Here is an 18,639-nt window from a genome sequence, read left to right on the forward strand (position 1 = left end):
GGCTGGATTTTGGACATACTTTGAGAGAGGGGCCGAAAGAATTTCCTGACCAGCTGGATGTGGCGTGTGGGAGAAAGAGAACACGCCAGGCCCCCTCCGCGTTTTGGGGACTGAGCAAGTGGCATGTGAGGGTCAAATGCTCTATCCGTGTTTACATTCTCTTCCAGTGCCACACAGGGAAAGTCCCGAGGGTGGGAGTAGCAGGAATGTCCTGACAAGCGGGTCACAGAGGGAAAGCAGTGCCTCCCCAGAGGAGCTCAGTGGAGGCTTGGTCGTATGATCAGCGGTGGACGGATCTTTACTCATAAGCGCGCCCTGAGACAGAGTGGAATGGTTAATATACAAAATGCACAACACACAAACCTAGAGGACCTTAAGTAGCACAACCCAAAGGAAGCTGGTTTCTAACAGTGTAATTACCATAGTCCTCCCTCCCCAAGGTCCACTAGGATGTTTATCTGCTGGTTCACGGTTTCAGTGGAATGTGGTAAAAATAAAATACCCTTAGTGAACCCACCTATGGAGAGAGAACTGATACTGTCTTACTTCTGCAGATGCCAAAAACTTAGACATCTTTTCACATGGCAGGTTAGACATGTTGGAGGGGCGAGTGTGTGGGTGGAGGGGTGAACCCAGGGTGAGATATGACCAAGACACTTTCTAAGCGTACCTGTGGCTTCAGTGTCCAGTAAAGTAGATGTCAGAGTAAAGAAAATGAATAAGAGCCAAAGAGAGGCCTTACAGAATGATGGAAGGATCAGGACACCAGGGAGACAGAGTGATCCTAAATGTGTACGCACCAAACAACGGAGCCTCAAAGTACACGAAGCAAAACCTGATGGAGCAGAAAGGAGAAAGAGCTAGGTCTCTAGTTGTAGTGGGGGCCTTCCACATCCCCCTGGCTCTTAGCAAGTGACAGAATTACTAGAGAGAAAATCAGCAAGGATATAGGAGACCCGAATAACACAGCAAAGTAGCGAGAGCTACATGACATAAATAGAACAGTCCCCCGAACAGCAGCAGAGTACAGTTTTTCCCCTGGTAGTCTATTTAACCTTCAGCAAGTTAGACCATCTCCTTGACCATCAAACAAACCTCCATAAATCTGAAAAGAATTGAAATCTCTCAGAGTATATTCCTTGGCCACGATGGAAACAAAATAGGAACCAGTAATAGGAAGCAAAAAGAAGAATCCCTGAACACTTGGAAATGGTAGTGGACACATCATTCCAGGCTATCATTCACAGCCTTGTTATAGAAGAGCTGAGGTTAGCAGGAGTTGCTTCCTGAGCTGAGCAGCATTTCAGGCTGGCCCAAAAGAGAGCTCACTCTGGATATGGCAAGCAGAGTGTTGTTGAGGGCGAGGCTGGAGGGAGGGAGGCAGCTCAGGAGGCTGTTACATCCGTGCCACCTGACACTAAAGCTCCTACTGCACTGGCAAAGGAAGCACAGCTTGCTGGTTGTTAGTGGAATCGGTTTGGTGGCTGGGTGGATTTGGGAAGCACGAGAGAGGTATCGGTGTGGTTGTTAGCAAGTCCCGAGAGAAGGCAAGATCCAGGTGCCTTCCTGGCATATGACTGGTGTCCCGTCTGACCCATGGACGCATGCACCTCGGTTCTTTATAAATCCTGCTCCGTTGTTTTAAAAGCTTCAACACAGTTGTCCTCTCCTCCCTCCTGCTTCTCCTCCCTCCTGCTTCTCCTCCCTCCTGCTTCTCCTCCCTCCTTCTCCTCCTGGTCCTCCTCTTCCTTGTGCTGCTCCTCCTCGATTCCTCCCCTGATAGTGCCATCTGTCAGATAAGGCTCTCCTTATCTGGACAGGCAGAAGAGTTTCCTTTCTGAGCTTGGTGGGACTGGGCCCTTAGGCCAGGTTGGCACTTTGCCTGCCCTACCATCCTCTCAGCCTAAGCCATGGTACATGGTAAGTGGACCACTGATGTGTCTTCACACTTGTATTTTTGTTCTGCTTTTCAGAATGCAATGATGGTGGTAGTTCACCTCCAGAAAGAGATGCCGGTTGGAGTTCTTTCCGTGATAATTTTGGCAAGAGGAACCCCCTTTATGAACATAGTGGATATGCGCCTCAGCCCTCACACCTCCAGGAGGATGACGGAAACATGGTGATGAGGGATGTCCAGGAGAATGCCAAAGTGAGACGGTAAGTGAGCAGGCAGCATGGTTTGCACGCAGCAGCCCCTGGGAGTATGCAACTCTCTCACTCTCCATGCACTTCTTTTTCTTCCCTCACTGCCCAGCTGAAGCATGCTGGAAGTGGAATAATGGTTCAGCAGTCCTAATTGTGGTGCTGGTGTCAAGGAGCTGAGGGTGTACAGAAGACTTTCTTAGCACCTATGGCCACTCACCCTCCTTCTCTCCTCATTCGCCCTGCAGCTCTGCCTATAACATCCGAGGCAACAGGAGGAGAGTGACATGGCACAGTGGAGGCCATGGCCATATTACTGTATGCAGAAATAGAGACCCTCTGGAGAGAGAAATGGGGGAGAACACACAAGATGGACCCCCAGGGAGCTGGTTCAAGGTCACCGTGAGTACCCCTAAAAATGGATGCAATGTGCAGGAGAGAAACGTCAGGGGGAGTTGTGTTGGTGTCATGTAGAGAGGCTCGTTTCTTTTGCTGGGGACAGTTTGTAATCTGTCCTTTTTATTACTAGGAGTTAACAATCTTGTTCATCTAAGGGCAAATTCAGAGAAGCAATATAAAGGGAACAGGCTGACGGTAAGGAGAACGGAGGAGACTGTCTCAAGGCAAAGATGGACACTACTGCCAAGCATACGGAGCAACTCCACACTGGAGGAGGTCTCAGTTTGGCAAGCTGAGTGTGAGAGATGAGAGGGTCGAGTCTCTGGAGACCTTGTCTGAGGGGCAAGCAGTGTCTGCAGTAGGTAGGATCTCCTGGAACTTTATGAAAGGAAGACCATCTCTAACACCTTGCTCATTGGGAAGAGAGTTTTGACTGGAGAGAAAGAGTATTTAGGAAATCCATATTATGCGCAAACATAAGAAATCATGCCAGTGGTTCCTTCTTTAGAAGTCCTTTCAAGCTCAGTAGAAGGCCGGAAAAGACCAAGAGGACCTTTGTTCTCCAGACTGCACTCCCTGTTGTCTGTCCTGTCTCCCATCCCTTCTTTCCATCCTTAGGTTCCTTATGGGATACACTATGACAAGACATGGCTGATGAACTCAATCCAGAGCCATTGCAGTGTCCCGTTCACTCCAGTGGATGTAAGAGAGGATGCTGAAGCCAGACGAGTGGGCACAGGGAAGGGGGGGAGACCGGGTTCAGCAGGTTCTGTTGGCCTCTGATACTATTGCTGTTGCCTTCAATCCCTGTAGTTCCACTACGTGAGAAATATGGCTCGATTCTTTGTCCAGGAAGCCAGCACTGCCTCTGCCTTGAAGGGTGTCAGCTACAAGATTTATGACCAGGAGGGCCGAAAGGTGTGTGTTGAGGGTGTTACCTGTACCTCACCCTGGGGAAGGAGTACAGGCCAGGGGCTGGTCGTCTTCTTTGGAAATAGGGTTGCTGGTACTCAGCCCACCTCTTCTTCCTGCAGATACCTATCTTTGTCAGTGCCTCTGCTGTTCCCTACTCTGTGCAGAATAGGTTGGAGCCAGAAGAAATAGAGCAGCTAAAGGTAGTGCAGACTGAAGGCATGTTGTGTGCCAACACTCAGACCCACCTCTGCTTCCTCCAGCCCCCTGTCCCCCTCACGCCTGATTTCCCTGCCACCACCACAGGCTCAGAGCAGCTCTCTCCATCTCTCTCTGCAGCTGACCTTGAACAAACGGTATGATGTCTTCCAGCAAGCTCTTGACCTCCAGAGGCTCCGCTTTGACCCAGGTAAGGCTGACAGCAGTCATCCTAGGGCCGTTGAGGACTCAGGGGCCTTCCTGGAGGGAGACTCAGGGATGGTAATATGAGGACGGGCTGGTGCTGGCCCCACCCCCCACTCAGCCATCTGATTCCCTCCCTTCTCCTTCCTGAAGACTTGATGGCCCATGATGTTGATATAATTCTGAGTCGAAGAAACTGCATGGCTGCCACCCTGCAGATCATCGAAAAGAATTTCCCTGAGGTGAGGCTGTCGGCCTAGCCCTGGTATGATGGTAGGGGGTGGGAGAGACAGGAGGCGGAGGGCAGATGTGTGTGCAAGGTCCCAGGGAGTAGCCTTCACTCTACCTCTTCTTCCCCCAAAGCTGTTGTCCTTGAACTTGAGCAGCAACAAACTGTACCGGCTGGATGGCCTGTCTGACATTATACAGATGGCCCCCATGGTCAAGATCCTGAACCTCTCCAACAATGAGGTGAGAAGAGGGAGCCAGGTCAAAGTTGGGCTGACCTTGGGGTGGGGGGGTAGTTGTCATCAGAGAGATGAGGAGGGAGATGAAGGCACCTGTGGGGGAGGGTGGGGGCCGGGGGTGCAGGGGCCTGGTTGTTTTTCTTTCCCTGGGATTTGCTTTCCAATTTCCTTGGCATATTTCTCAGCTGCAGTCTGTATGGGAGTTGAGAAAGATGAAAGGGCTGAAGCTTGAGGAGCTGTGGCTAGAAGGGAACCCATTGTGTGGCACCTTCCCAGACCAGGCCACCTACGTAAGGTCAGTGTGAACACCCTGTCCTCCTTCTTGGTGACCTTCACCCAGGGGAGCCTAAAATATCTCTGACAATGTCCCTTTACCAAAGGTGACATCTCTGGTCTGCTGGGAGGCTCGTAGGCTCTGCCTTCTCTTTTCTGTGTCCCTTACCTGTGTTTAGAGCTCTACTTTCCCTCCTCTGACCTGCTCACCTCTTCAGGGCCTCGGGGGTTTTTCCAGCTCTCTGCACCCAGCGTTCTCCACCAAGTCCTCCCAAGAGTGTGCTCCAGGAAGCAGGGCTTCTCCTCCTCACCAGGACCAGGAGTGAGCAGCCTTGATCCCGATGCTGGTGCCCTGGACTGAGAAGGGTCCTCCAGCTCAGGGCCTCGTGCTGAGACAGGGCTTCCTTCTTCGTGCTGAGATGGGGTTTCCCTCCCCTGTTCTGAGAGGGGCCCCCTTCCCCTTCCTCCAGCAGGGTCCCCTCTCCTCTCCCAGACATTGACATGGGGGTGGTCCTGCCCCATGCTGGGAGCTGAGGCCCTGGGTGGCTGCTGTCATGACATCTGTTCTGCGGGCCCAGTGCCAGGGGCTGGACCCTTCTTGGGAAAAAGCAGGATTCCTTCAGTCAAGGGGCTAGACGTGGGCCCCTGCCAGTGAGCAGAGGGCTTCCTGAGGCAGGAGTGGAAGGCAGAGGGCAAAGGTGGTAGAGGAGACAGAAGGACAGGCCTCTCAGGGGCACTTCGCATCCCTCCTTGCCCATGTCACACCATCCGGTCTGGTCCTTCAGAGGAGCCCTGGGTGGCCTGAGACAGGTGTGATTCCTCAGATAAGAACCAACTGAGACAGGTGCAGAGGCCATCAGGAGAGAACATGGTAATCATAAGAGGGTTGTGGAACCTCGGCCCCTATGCTGAGCTGGGACCTGACGCTGTCTTCCTTCTGGGGAAGATCTGTCCCCATGGCTGCTCCGTTTCCCAGGCCCAGGTCTGACTGAGCTCACACAGGTGCCAAAGTTTCAAGCAGCACCCAGTGGGCCCCCAGCTCAACATGTGCATATTTTCCATTCCTACCTGGAGTGCCCGGGCCATCCCAGGGCTGGTGAAGGACAGGGCTGCAGCAGGACCGCCATTTCCTCTTTCTCCTCTTTTCTTCCCTGACCCCCACCACAGTAGAGCTTCTCTCCCTTCCCTTTGCTTTCTCTCTCTCTCCTTCGTCTCTATGCCCCTATGTCTCTCTCATCTCCCCCTCCTACCTTCACTCCCTTTCTGTCTTCATCCCCCTCCATCTCCCTCCCTGCCTCCTGAGCCCCGCCTCACTCCCCTTCCTGCCCCAGCATCGTGGGCGGTCCCTGGGGAGGGGGTATCCTGGTCTTGGCAGAGTTCTGGATGCTCAGGGAGGTAGCAGGGCCCCGGGCTCCCACCCCATTCCCTCTTCTCTCCACAGCCTCCAGTGGGGCCCTAGGGGACGGAAGGGAGGGGAAGGAAGGCCTGCAGCATGGGTTTGAAATGCTGGTCCTTGTGGCACAGGAGAAGGGAGTCAGGGCAGCCTGGGTAGGAACTACCCAGGGGAAGGAGAGGAAGGAGGGAAGGAGGGAAAGAGGGAGAGACCGAGGGAGAGAGGCTTTGCAACCCTGAACTGTCAATCACTTCTTCCTGTTTTTGGTTTTGGACAGTGCCATCCGGGATTGTTTCCCCAAGCTGTTACGCCTGGTGAGTGCCAACGTTCGTCATTGTCTCTTAGTAACCTTGGTGACCTCTGCACCTGCCCTCAAGCCCTTTGGGTCTTGCCTAGATTATACATTTGCATCAGATCCTTAACCATCTTAGGGGACATGGAGTCCTAAAAATGACATGGATACACTCCCTCAAAAAACACCCATAAATACACACACACACACACACACACACACACACACACACACACATTACATATACTGGAGATGTCCAAGACCTCACGATGAAGACATCCACTGTAAGCTTTCCCGTGGAGTTTCCAGGGCCCTTTCACACCTGATTTCTGACTCTCACCCTCCCGGGCCCATCCTTTTCCCTGATCATCCAGGGCCACGCCCACGGTCTCCCCTACTGACTTCCTCTTCCCTTCTCCAGGATGGCCAGGAGTTACTGTTATCAATTATCGTTGACATTGACACTCCTTCCATAATAAAGCCCTGTGAGGTGAGAAAGAAGAGCAAACGACATTCGGGGTGTTGCAGGGAGGCTTTATCAGCCACACAGTGTTACATGCCTTTTGATTCCAGGAGAGCTTTAAAGGATCCGAGACACTGAAGACTATGATCCTTCAATTCCTGAAGCAGTAAGTACCCTTGGGACCAGGAGGAATAGAGAGGGCTGAGGCTGGGCCAGGCCACCCAAGCGCAGGTCTGCTCACAGAGACTTTCAAGTGTCATTTTGGGCTCGGTGCACACAGACAGCCTGTCCACATTTCTCCCCCTCAGGTATTACTTGATCCATGACTATGGAGACCGACAGCGTCTCCTGGGTGCTTATCACGAGGAGGCCTGCTTCTCCCTGACCATTCCCTTCCAACCAGAGGACCCAGCCCCGTGAGTATCACAGCCCAGCCTCTGCTCCCGGGGCGTGTAACTCCCCAGCAGACACAGGCCAGCTCCTGAAAGCACCCACGGTAACCGGACCACTGCACAGTCTTCCTCTTTGTCTCCTAGAAGCAGCTTGTGGGAGTACTTCAAGGAGAGCAGGAATATGAAGAACCTCAAGGACCCCCGTGAGTGTGTGATGGGAAGATTGAGTGGAAAGGGCTTTGAAGGAGCCAATCGTAAAGTTTCAGGGCCAGGCAGCCCCTGATCTTCGCTTGCAACCCTTCTCCCCACAGGCCTGCGGGTCCAGCTGCTGAAGCACAGGAGAGGTGAGGTTGTGCACGCCCTCTGTATGTTGCCCAGCACTCAGCATGACCTCAGCTCCTTCCTGGTGGACATGTGGTTCCACACGGTGAGTGCCTGCTTCCTCCCTGGGACGGGCCCAGGACGCCTCAGGTGGGTAGGAGTTTGAGGTGGTGACTGAGTGCCTGGGCTCTTCCGTTTCAGGAAACGATGCTCTGCTTCTCTGTCAGTGGAGTGTTCAAGGAAGGTAAGCGTGTGTAGACCTTCCCCAGATGCCCCAGTGCTCCCTCCCCCTGGTCAGGCTCTCTCCCAGAACCCTACAGGCTTCCCTAACCCCTTCCTTTCCCTTCCCTTCCCTTCCCTTCCCTTCCCTTCCCTCCCCTCCCCTCCCCTCCCCTCCCCTCCCCTCCCCTTCCGTTCCCTTCCCTTCCCTTCCCTTCTTCTCATCCCATCCTCACTGGGTTCTCTAGCCCTCAGTCTTCCCACAGACAACCCAGGTCTGAGCTGTGTGCATCTCTGTCTGCCCCGCACACCGTGGGCATTAGGGACACAGGCTGTGGCGTTTGGTGGCTCTCATCCCAGATCCCTACTCTGAGAACTTAGGCCATTCCTTAACCTCGAGGTTTCCTCATTTGCAAAATGGGGTGGTGATATCCACCTCTTGGGCAGCTGTGACAAATGCATCCCATGACCTTGTGACGTGGTTGTCATGGGGCCCTGTCACTGGGGGCAGACTGCTCCTATGGTTGCCCTCCCCATTCCTGACACCCTGGCCCCAGTGAACAGCTATGCCCTCAGCATGAGTGTCAAGTCAGACCCTGCCTGGGGATCCCCGTGTGAGTGTGTAAAGCACCTGTGGCTCTAAGGGGTACTGTTGTTTGTTGTTGAAGTGAAAGGAAGTTCTCAGGGCCTTGTGCGCGCCTTCACCCGGACCTTCATCGCTACCCCTGGCAGCTTTTCCAGGTGAGAGCCGTGTTGTGGGTGGGAACGCCCATCGCAGCCTGGGTTCAGGTGCAGGGGAATGTGGTGATACACACCTTAAGGTTACTGAGTATAGTGGAAAGCCAGCAGGTGGATCCAAGGAGCAGTGTAGCCTAGTGGTTAAGTAAACCATGGGCTCTGGAATTGGCATATGGGCTCTCTCCTTGACCCAAGACTGACTTGCTGTGTGACCTTGGTCAAGTCACATGACCTCTGTGACACAGTGTCTCCTTCTGAAGAATGGGGGTCACACTATCCATTCCTTGGACTGTTGTATGGGGTAAATGCAAAATCGTCCCTGGGCTGGGGATTAACCTATAAATCTAGTGAAGCTGGTAGACATTCTCTCCAAAGGTGGGCTCTGTTGGGGTGGGGGGCAGGAATGCAGGGAACCTGGGGGACAGACACAAGAGGGGTATGGAAGGAATCTGGGTGCTGAGTGGCAGTGGGAGCAGGAATGTCGTTGGGGGTGTGAACCGTCAGTTGTCTGAGAGTCCATGTTTCCTCCAGTCTTTGCATCGTGAACGATGAGCTGTTTGTGAGTGACTGCAGCCCGAAGAAGACTGAGGCTGTGTTCATCCCAGAGGCTGCACACTCTGCCAGCTCCATGCCCACCCTCTCCCTGGAGCAGCAAGAAATGGTGTAGGCTTTCTCCCCCAGTCTGGGATGAACCTCCAGTGGTCTCAGAAGTGATGAGGAAGATCATAGTGCACATACGTGTGCACACACGTTCATTACCCTGGACAAGCATTCATTGAGTTCAGTTTCATGGGGAGATGAAGTAGAGGCAAAATGGAGTTGACAGCATATCTGTGTGTGTGTGTTTCTCTTTCTAGGTCTCCTCTAGCCCCATCACCCCCCTCTCCCTAGTTCAACTGTGTCTTCAGTTCAGACCCTGACTGGATTCCAATCCCAGGATTCAGTAACCCAGAAAATGATAGGTACAGGGGAATTGCTGCCAGGTGGTGAAAATTGCAGAAAACTCTGGTTGAAGCCATTATACCAAGATCCCAACCTCCACCCCTCCTTTCCCCTTGCTGAGCACCCTGGTCTGAGACTCTCAGAGCTGACATTTTGATCTGGCCACCTGGGTGCCTCTATCTTCATTTTTCATTTTTAAGGAAAAGGAGTACATTTTGCAAAGAATACCAGCTGTCTTGGATTGGTTTGTTTACTATGAATCCAGTTCTGTTTGGAAAATTCATATGTATATCAATGCAGTTCCATCTGCTGTTGAACCCAAACCTACATGGAGTTCGTTGAAGCATCTCTTCCCTCATCAGTGTAGGTTGACATGTCCATACTGTAGAGGGTCCCTCCCAGGGAGCAGGGTGTTTCCCCTCCATCTCCCACCCCTGTACAGGCTGCCCATTTCTTCCCCCAAACCCTGTCTGTCATCCCTTGAGTGGGACACTGGAGACAGCTGTCCAGACTACAGCCTGTACCCCATTCCTCTCAGTTACCTTCCTGGGGCCCTGTGCTTCCCTATGCCACTGACTGTTGATGCCCTACTACTACCTGGTGATTCACTGTATGCAGGCCCTGGACTATGTTTTGACAGCTCCTTTAACACCTATTTGGTTTTCAGATAGGATTATTTTATGCATAGGTCAATACCTTGGCTTTTAAGGGAGAATATTGTTTTTGTTATTGTTGTTTGTTTTTGCTGTTTCAATAAAATTCTTTGTAGTTGGCTCTGATCCTGGAGGTATGTTGTTGCCACCTCATGACAGAAGCCTGACTGCAGCTTGAACAGGCAGAGCAGGCAGGTGGGAGGGAGGGCCTGTGTGTGGCCAAATCTCACCAGACAGAGCTTTCTGAAAATCTGTGCAAAGAGAGAAACCCAGTTACAGGTACACTGAGGTATCCAGACAGAAAGCACAGCCTTTCACCATGTGTTGGCACTCTCTCTACACTTTGATTTACTTTCTCTGCATCCTCCCAGAGGTTTTTCACTGAAGGCCTTCTCCTCATTGGTTGATAAAGTCAGTGAATTGTGACACAACACAACATTGTTCTGAAAGTTTCCCGCAAATGTAACATTCACCCTCACTATCTGTTGTAAATTTTTATTTGTGGTAAAAAAAACATAACATATAATTTGCTATCTTAACCACTTAACCACTTTTAACTACATAGCTCAGGAGTATTACGTATATTCACATTGTTGTGCAACGCATCTCCAGAATGTTTTCATCTTGCAAAACTGAAACTCTATACCCACCGAACCACAACTCCCTATTCCCCTGTCCCCTCAGCTCCTGACAACCACCTCCATCTATCTGTCGCTTCGAGTTTGATTACTTTAGATACTTCCTGTAATTTGAATCATACATCATTTGTCATTCTGTGCCTGGCTTATTTCACTTACCATTATGTCATCAAGGTTCATTCATGTAGCGTGTGACAGGATTTCCTTCTTTTTAAAGGCTAAATAATGTTCTATTGTATGTGTATATCATATTTTACCTATCCATTCATCTGTCATAATGGCTAATTGGGCTGCTTCCACTTCTTGTCTATTGCAAAGAATGCTCAATGAACACAGCTCTGACAATATCTCTTCAGGATCCTGATTTCATTTCTTTTGGTTATATAACCAGAAATGGGCCATATGGTCATTCTATTTTTAATTTTTTGAGAATTCTCCTTTCTGTTTTCCATAGCATCTGTATCATTTCCCATTCCAACCCACAGTGCACAAAGGTTCCAATTTCTGTACGTCTTCAACCACATTTCTTAAAAATTATTTATTTATTTATCTTAGCAGGTCTTAGTTGTGGCATGTGGGATCTTTGTTGTGGCACGTGGGATCTCTTGCTGCAGCGTGCGGGCATTTCTGGTTGTGGCGCACAGGCATCTCTCCATTTGTGGTGCCCAGTCTCAGTAGTTGTGGAGATCACAGGCTCTCCAGTTGTGGCACGCAGGCGTCTCTCAAGTTGTAGTGTGTGGGCTCAGTAGTTGCAGAGAGTAACAGGCTCTCTAGTGGTGGCGTGCGGACTCCAGTGCGTGCAGGCTTAGGTGCCGCATGGCATGTGGAATCTTAGTTCCCCAACCAGGGATAAAACCCGCGTCCCCTGCATTGGAAGGTGGATTCTTAACCAGCAGACCACCAGGGAAGTCCCTTAAGTACACTTGTTATTTTCTATTTGTTTTCATTGTGGCCATGGTGATGGGTGTGAGGTGATATCTCATTGCAATTTTAATTCGCATTATCCTAATGATTAGTGATGTAGAACATCTTTTCATATGCTTACTGGCATTTGTTTCCTTGTTGTTGAATTTTGGGAATTCTTCATATATTCTAGATATTAACCCCTTGCAAGATATATGATTTGCAAACATTTTCTTCCCTTACGTGAATGCTTTTTCACATTGTTGATTCCTTTGATGCCCAAAAGTTTTTTAATTTGGTGTAGTCCCATTTGTCCATCTTTGCTTTTGTTTCTGTGCTATGGATTTCATATCCAAGAAATCATTGTGAAACCCAAAGTCATGTAGCTTTTCCTCTATGTGTCTTTTAGGAGTTCTACAGCTTTAGGTCATATATTTAGGTGTTTGATGCATTTTGAGTTAGCTTTTGCATATGGTATAAGGTAAGGGTTCAAAGTCATCCTTTTCCATGTGCATATCCAGTTTACCCAAAACCCTATGTTGAAGAGACTATCCTTTCCCTCACTGTGTGGTTTGAGCATCCTTGTTGAAAGTCATTTTACCGTGTACATGATACTTTATTTCTGGGATCTCGATTCTAACTGTCTGTCTTTATGCTAGTATCACACTGTTTTGATGACTGTAGCTTTGTAATATGTGGAGAAAACAGGAAGTGTGATGCCTGTAAGCTTCTTGTTTTTCAAAAATGTTTGTCTGTCTGGGGTCCTCTGAGATTCCATATGAAATTTGGGATTCTTTTTCTATTTCTGCAGAAAATGCATTGGGATTTTGATAGAGGTTACATTGAACCATTTCGGGCAGTATGAACATTTTAACAATAGAAAGTCTTCTTAGCCATAGAAATGGGATGTCTTCTCATTAAATAATGTCTACTTTAATTTCTTTCACCAATGTTTTATAGTTTTCAGTGTAAAATTCTTTCAACTCCTTTGTTAAATTTATTACTAAGTATTTTAGTCTTTGATGCTATCGTAAATGGCTTTATTTCTTTTTTAAGCACTTTGTTGGAATATAATTGCTTTACACTGTTGTGCCAGTTTTTGCTATACAACAAAGTGAATCAGCTGTATTTATACATATATTCCCATATCCCCTCCCTCCCACAACTCCTTCCCACCCTCCCTATCCCAGGCCTTTAAGTCATCACCTATCATCGAGTTGATCTCCCTGTGTTATACAGAAGCTTCCCACTAGCTACCTGTTTTACATTTGGTAATGTAAATATGTCAGTGCTACTCTCTCACTTCGTCCCAGCTTGCCCTTTGCCCCCCAGCCCAGGTCTTCAACTCCATTCTCGATATCTGCGTTTCTTCTTTCCCTCTCACTGGGTTGATCAATACCATTTTTTTAGATTCCATATATATGAGTTAGCATATGGTATTTGTTTTTCTCTTTCTGGCTTACTTTGCTCTGTATGACAAACTCTAGGTCCATCCACCTCACTACAAGTAACTCAATTCCACTCGTTTTTATGGCTGAGTAATATTCCATTGTATATATGTGCCACATGTTCTTTATCCATTCATCTGTTGATGGGCATTTAGGTTGCTTCTATGTCCTGGCTATTGTAAATAGTGCTGCAATAAACATTGTGGTACATGTTTCTTTTTGGATTATGGTTTTCTCAGGGTATATGCCCAGTAATGGGATTGCTTGGTCATGTGGTAGTTCTATTTTTAGATTTTTAAGGAGCCTCCACTGTTTTCCATAGTGGCTATACCAATTTACATTCCCACCAAGAGTGCAGGAGGGTTCCCTTTCCTCCTCACCCTCTCCAGCATGTATTGTTGCTAGATTTTTTGATGACGGCCATTGTGACTGGTATGAAGTGATACCTTATTGTTGCTTTGACTTGCATTTCTCTAGTAATTAGTGATGTTGAGCATCTTTCCATGTTTTTGTTGGCCATCTGCATGTCTTCTTTGGAGAAATGTCTATTTAAGCCTTCTGCCCCTTTGTGGATTGGGCTATTTGATTTTTTTTGGTACTAAGCTGCATGAGCTGCTTGTATATTTTGGGGATTAATCCTTTGTCAGTTGCTTCATTGGCAAATATCTTCTCCCATTCTGAGGGTTGTCTTCTTGTCTTGTTTATGGTTTCTTTTCTGTGCAAAGGCTTTTAAGTTTCATTAGGGCCCATTGTTTATCTTTGATTTTATTTCTATTCTTCTAGGAGGTGGGTCAAAATGATCTTGCTTTGATATATGTCATAGAGTGCTCTGCCTATGTTTTCCTCTAAGAGCTTTATAGTGTCTGGGCTTCCATTTAGCTCTTTAATCCATTTTGAGTATATTTTTGTGTATGGTGTTAGGAAGTGTTCTAATGTCATTCTTTTCCATGTAGCGGTCCAGTTTTCCCAGGACCACTTATTGAAGAGGCTGTATTTTCTCCGTTGTGCATTCTTGCCTCCTTTGTCAAAGATAAGTTGCCCATATGTGCGTGGGTTTATCTCTGGGCTCTCTATCCTGTTCCATTGATCTCTATTTCTGTCTTTTTGCCAGTACCATACTGTCTTGATCACTGTAGCCTTGTAGTATAGTTTGAACTCAGGGAGCCTGATCCCTCCAGCTCCGTCTTTCCTTCTCAAGACTGCTTTGGCTTTTCGGGGTCTTTTGCATTTCCATACAGATCGTAAGATTTCTTGTTCTCGTTCTGTGAAGAACACCATTGGTAATTTGATAGGGATTGCATTCAATTTGTAAATAGCTTTGGGTAGTATAGTCATTTTCACAATGTTGATTCTTCCAATCCAAGAACATGGTATATCCCTCAATCTGCTTTTATCATCTTTGATTTGTTTCATCGGTGTCTTATAGTTTTCTGCATACTGTTCTTTTGCCTGCTTAGGCAGGTTTATCCCTTGCTATTCTATTCTTTTTGTTGCAATGGTAAAAGAGTGTTTCCTTAATTTCTCTTTCTGCTCTTTTGTTGTTAGTGTATAAGAATGCAAGAGATTTGTGTGCATTAGTTTTGTATGCTGCTACTTGACTAAATTCATCAATTAGAGCCAGCAGTTTTCTGGTGGCTTCTTTAGGGTTTTCTGTGTATAATAGCATGTCATCTGCAAAGAGTGACAATTTTACTTCTTCTTTTCCAATTTGGATTCCTCTTACTTCGTTTTCTTCTCTGATTGCTGTGGCTAAAACTTCCAGGACTATGTTGAATAATAGTGGTGAGAGTGGGCACCCTTGTCTTGTTCCTGGTCATAGAGGGAATGCTTTCAGTTTTTTACCATTTAGAATGATGTTGGCTGTTGGCTTGTCTTATATGGTTTTTATTATGTTGAGGTAACTTCCTTCTATGCCCACTTTCTGGAGAGTTTCTTTTCATCATAAATGGATGTTGAATTTGGTCAAAAGCTTTTTCTGCATCTATTGAGATTATCCGATGGTTTTTATCCTTCAGTTTGTTACCATGATGTATCACATTGATTGGGTTCCATATATTGAAGAATCCTTGCATTCCAAGGATAAACCCCACTTGATCATGGGGTATGATCTTTTTAATGTGCTGTTGGATTCTGTTAGCTAGTATTTTGTTGAGGATTTTTGTATCTATATTCATCAGTGATATTGGCCTGTAATTTTCTTTTTTGTGTGACATCTTTGTCTGGTTTTGGTAACAGGGTGATGGTGGCCTCGTAGAATGAGTTTGGGAGTGTTCCTCCTTCTGCTCTATTTTGGAAGAGTTTGAGAAGGATAGGTGTTCGGTCTTCTCTAACTGTTTGATAGAATTTGCCTGTGAAGCCATCTAGCCCTGGGCTTTTGTTTGTTGGGAGATTTTTAATCACAGTCTCATTCTCAGTGCTTGTGTTTGATATCTTCATATTTTCTATTTCTTCCTGGTCCAGTCCTGGAAGATTGTACTTTTCTAAGAATTTATCCATTTCTTCCAGGTTATCCAAAGTATTGGCATATAGTTGCTTGTAGTAGTCTCTCATGATCTTTTGTATTTCTGTAGTGTCAGTTGTTACTTCTTTTTCATTTCTAATTCTGTTGATTTGCATCTTCTCCCTTTTTTTCCTGATGAGTCTGGCTAATGGTTTATCAATTTTCTTTATCTTATGAAAGAACCAGCTGTTAGTTTTATTTATCATTGCTATTGTTTCTTTCATTTCATTTTCATTTATTTCTGATCTAATCTTTATGATTTCTTTCCTTCTGCTTACTTTGGGGTTGTTTTGTTCTTCTTTCTCTAATTGTTTTAGGTGTAAGGTTAGATTGTTTATCTGAAATTTTTCTTGTTTCTTGAGGTAGGATTGTATCGCTATAAACTTCCCTCTTAGAACTGCTTTTGCTGTGTCCCATAGGGTTTAGGTCCTCATGTTTTCATTGTCATTTGTTTCTGGGTAATTTTTGATTTCCTCTTTGATTTCTGCAGTGACTTCTTGGTTGTTTAATAATGTATTGTTTAGCCTCCATGTGTTTGTAGTTTTTACAATTTTTTTTCCTGTAATTGATATCTAGTCTCATGCCATTGTGGTCAGAGACGATGCTCGATATGATTTCAATTTTCTTGAATTTACTGAGGCTTGATTTATGCCCCAAGATGTGATCTATCCTGGAGAATGTTCCATGTGTACTTGAGAAGAAAGTGCATTCCATGGTTTCTGGATGGAATGTCCTATAAATATCAATTAAGTCAAGATGGTCTAATGTCTCATTTAGAGCTTGTGTTTCCTTATTTACTTTCTGTTTGGATGATCTGTCCATTGGTAAAAGTGGGGTTTTAAAGTCTCCTACTATTATTGTGTTATGTCTGTTTCCCCTTTAATGGCTGTTAGCATTTGCCTTATGTATTCAGGTGCTCCTATGCTGGGTGCATAGATATTTACAATTGTTATATCTTCTTCTTGGATTGATCCCTTGATCATTATGTAGTGTCCTTCCTTGTCTCTTGTAATAGATTTTTCTATAGAGTCTACTTTATCTGGCATGAGTATTGCTACTCCAGCTTTCTTTGTCTGCCATTTGCATGGAATATCTTTTTCCATCCTGTTACTTTCCATCTGTATGTGTCCCTAGGTCTGAAGTGGGTTTCTTGTAGACAGCATATATAAGGGTCTTGTTTTTGTATCCATTCAGCCAGTCTGTGTCTTTTGGTTGGAGCATTTAATCCATTTACATTTATGGTAATTATTGACGTGTATGTTCCTATTCCCATTTTCCTAATTGTTTTGGCTGTGTTTTTGTAGGTCTTTTCCTTGTCTTGTGTTTCTCGCCTAGGGGAGTTCCTTTAGCACTTGTTGTAAGGCTGGTTTGGTGGTGCTGAATTCTCTTAACATTTGCTTGTCTGTAAAGCTTTTGATTTCTCTGTCGAATCTGAATGCGAGTCTTGCTAGGTTGAGTATTCTTGGCTGTACGTTTTTCTCTTTCAAGACTTTAATTATCTCTTGCCATTCCCTTCTGGCCTGCAGAGTTTCTGCAGAGATATCAGCTGTTATCCTTATGGGTTTTCCCTTATATGTTGTTGTTTTTATCTTGCTGTTTTTAATATTTTTTTGTGTGTTTAATTTTCGTTAGTTTGATTAATATGTGCCTCAGTGTGTTTCTTCTTGGGTTTATTCTGTATGGGACTCTGCACTTCTTGGACTTGGTTTGTTATTTCCTTTCCCATGTGGGGGAAGTTTTCCACCATAATCTCCTCAAATATTTTCTCAGACCCTTTCTGTTTTTCTTCTTCTGGGATGCCTATGATTCGAATGTTTGTATGCTTAATATTATCCCCAAGGTCTCTGAGACTGTGTTCCATTCTTTTTATTCTTTTTTCTCTTTCCTGCTCTGTGGCAGTTATTTCCCCCATTCTATATTCCACTCACTTACTTGTTCTTCTGCATCAGTTATTCTGCTGTTTATACCATCTAGAGTGCTTTTAAATTCAGTTTTTGTGTTGTTTATTAGTTTGTGTTTGCTCTTTAGTTCTTCTAGGACATTATTAAATGTTTCTTGTATTTTCTCTATTTTGTTTTTGAGATTTTGGATCATCTTTACTAACATTACTCTGAATTCTTTTTCAGGCCATTTGCCAATTTCTTCTTCATTTATTTGGTCTTGTGGGTTTTTATCTTGCTCCTTTCCCTGCAAGGTGTTTCTTTCTTTCCTCATTTTGTCTAATTTATTGTATTTGCTGTCCCTTTCCCTACGCTGCCTAGTAGAAATTCCTCTTATCTCTCCTCTGTTTGGCTTGAGGTGTCAAGCACTGGAGCTTGCTGGCCTTTGATTGGATTTGGAGCTTGGTGCTGAGAATGAGAACTGTGGTGGAGCACTTGCTGATTAATAGTCCATGAGGTCAGGAGTTCTCTGGTGGTCCAATGTCCTGGATTCTGTTCTGCTGTCTCAAAAGTCCAGGTTTGAGCCCCAGCCAGGGCACCAAGACCCTGGAAGCTGCACAGCATGGGGAAAAAGGAGGTAGAAGGAGAGCAAAGGAAAAAAAGGAAGAAAAAAGGGAATAAAGGGAAAGGACAGACAGATCCCCAAGACTGGTGGTAAAAGCAACTCTAAGTGAAAATCACACATGCTGATGTGCACACTTGTGCTTGCAGAAAGAGAAGAGGAAAAGAAACCAATGAGAAGAGAAAACAAAAGAGCAAAGAAAAGAAAGAAGACAGTACTTATACCAATTACAAGCAAATCCACATACACATATATACAGTAAAAATTTAACTAACAAATACCTAAAACCAGAAACAAGATAAGCATACCAAAAAGCCCTCCAATACTTCTAGGTCTTGCTCTGCCCCTGCTGTGGAGAGGACTGTGGAGAGCTCAGACTGTGATCTGGTATTAGTCCTGTGTGTATTTGTCCCCACTGTCCCCAGTTGTCTCCTATGTCTACAGTCTCTGTTGTAGAAACACTCGCCTATTCAGGTGATCCACAGATGCAGGTACTTTCAAGCCTATTGTGGGCATTAAGTCGGCTCCTCCTGTAGCTGTTTCTCTTTCTCTTCTTTAGTCCTGCAGTCCTGGGGGCTCAGTTTTGGTTTTGGTCCCTACTTTGCTTGTGGGTTGCTGTCAGGAGTCGGTTCCCTGCCCA

At 46.3% G+C, this 18,639-nt stretch overlaps 1 protein-coding gene across 1 annotated transcript; it reads left to right on the forward strand.

Moving 5' to 3' along the window:
• The first annotated feature begins 2,101 nt into the window (after positions 1-2,101).
• Positions 2,102-9,127, forward strand: LOC130841325 (nuclear RNA export factor 2-like). The gene is given in 19 exon segments (XM_057717440.1): positions 2,102-2,157; positions 2,391-2,544; positions 3,160-3,243; positions 3,355-3,459; positions 3,576-3,656; positions 3,793-3,862; positions 4,009-4,097; positions 4,219-4,326; positions 4,508-4,617; positions 6,266-6,302; positions 6,702-6,770; positions 6,854-6,909; positions 7,052-7,159; positions 7,280-7,338; positions 7,447-7,562; positions 7,658-7,700; positions 8,344-8,416; positions 8,945-9,087; positions 9,090-9,127. Coding segments are annotated over 19 exon segments (1,584 nt in total). The 5' UTR covers positions 2,102-2,116.
• The last annotated feature ends 9,512 nt before the right edge of the window (positions 9,128-18,639 follow it).

This window comes from Hippopotamus amphibius, chromosome X (genome assembly GCF_030028045.1).
Source record: "Hippopotamus amphibius kiboko isolate mHipAmp2 chromosome X, mHipAmp2.hap2, whole genome shotgun sequence".
In the NCBI taxonomy this organism is placed as follows: domain Eukaryota; kingdom Metazoa; phylum Chordata; class Mammalia; order Artiodactyla; family Hippopotamidae; genus Hippopotamus; species Hippopotamus amphibius.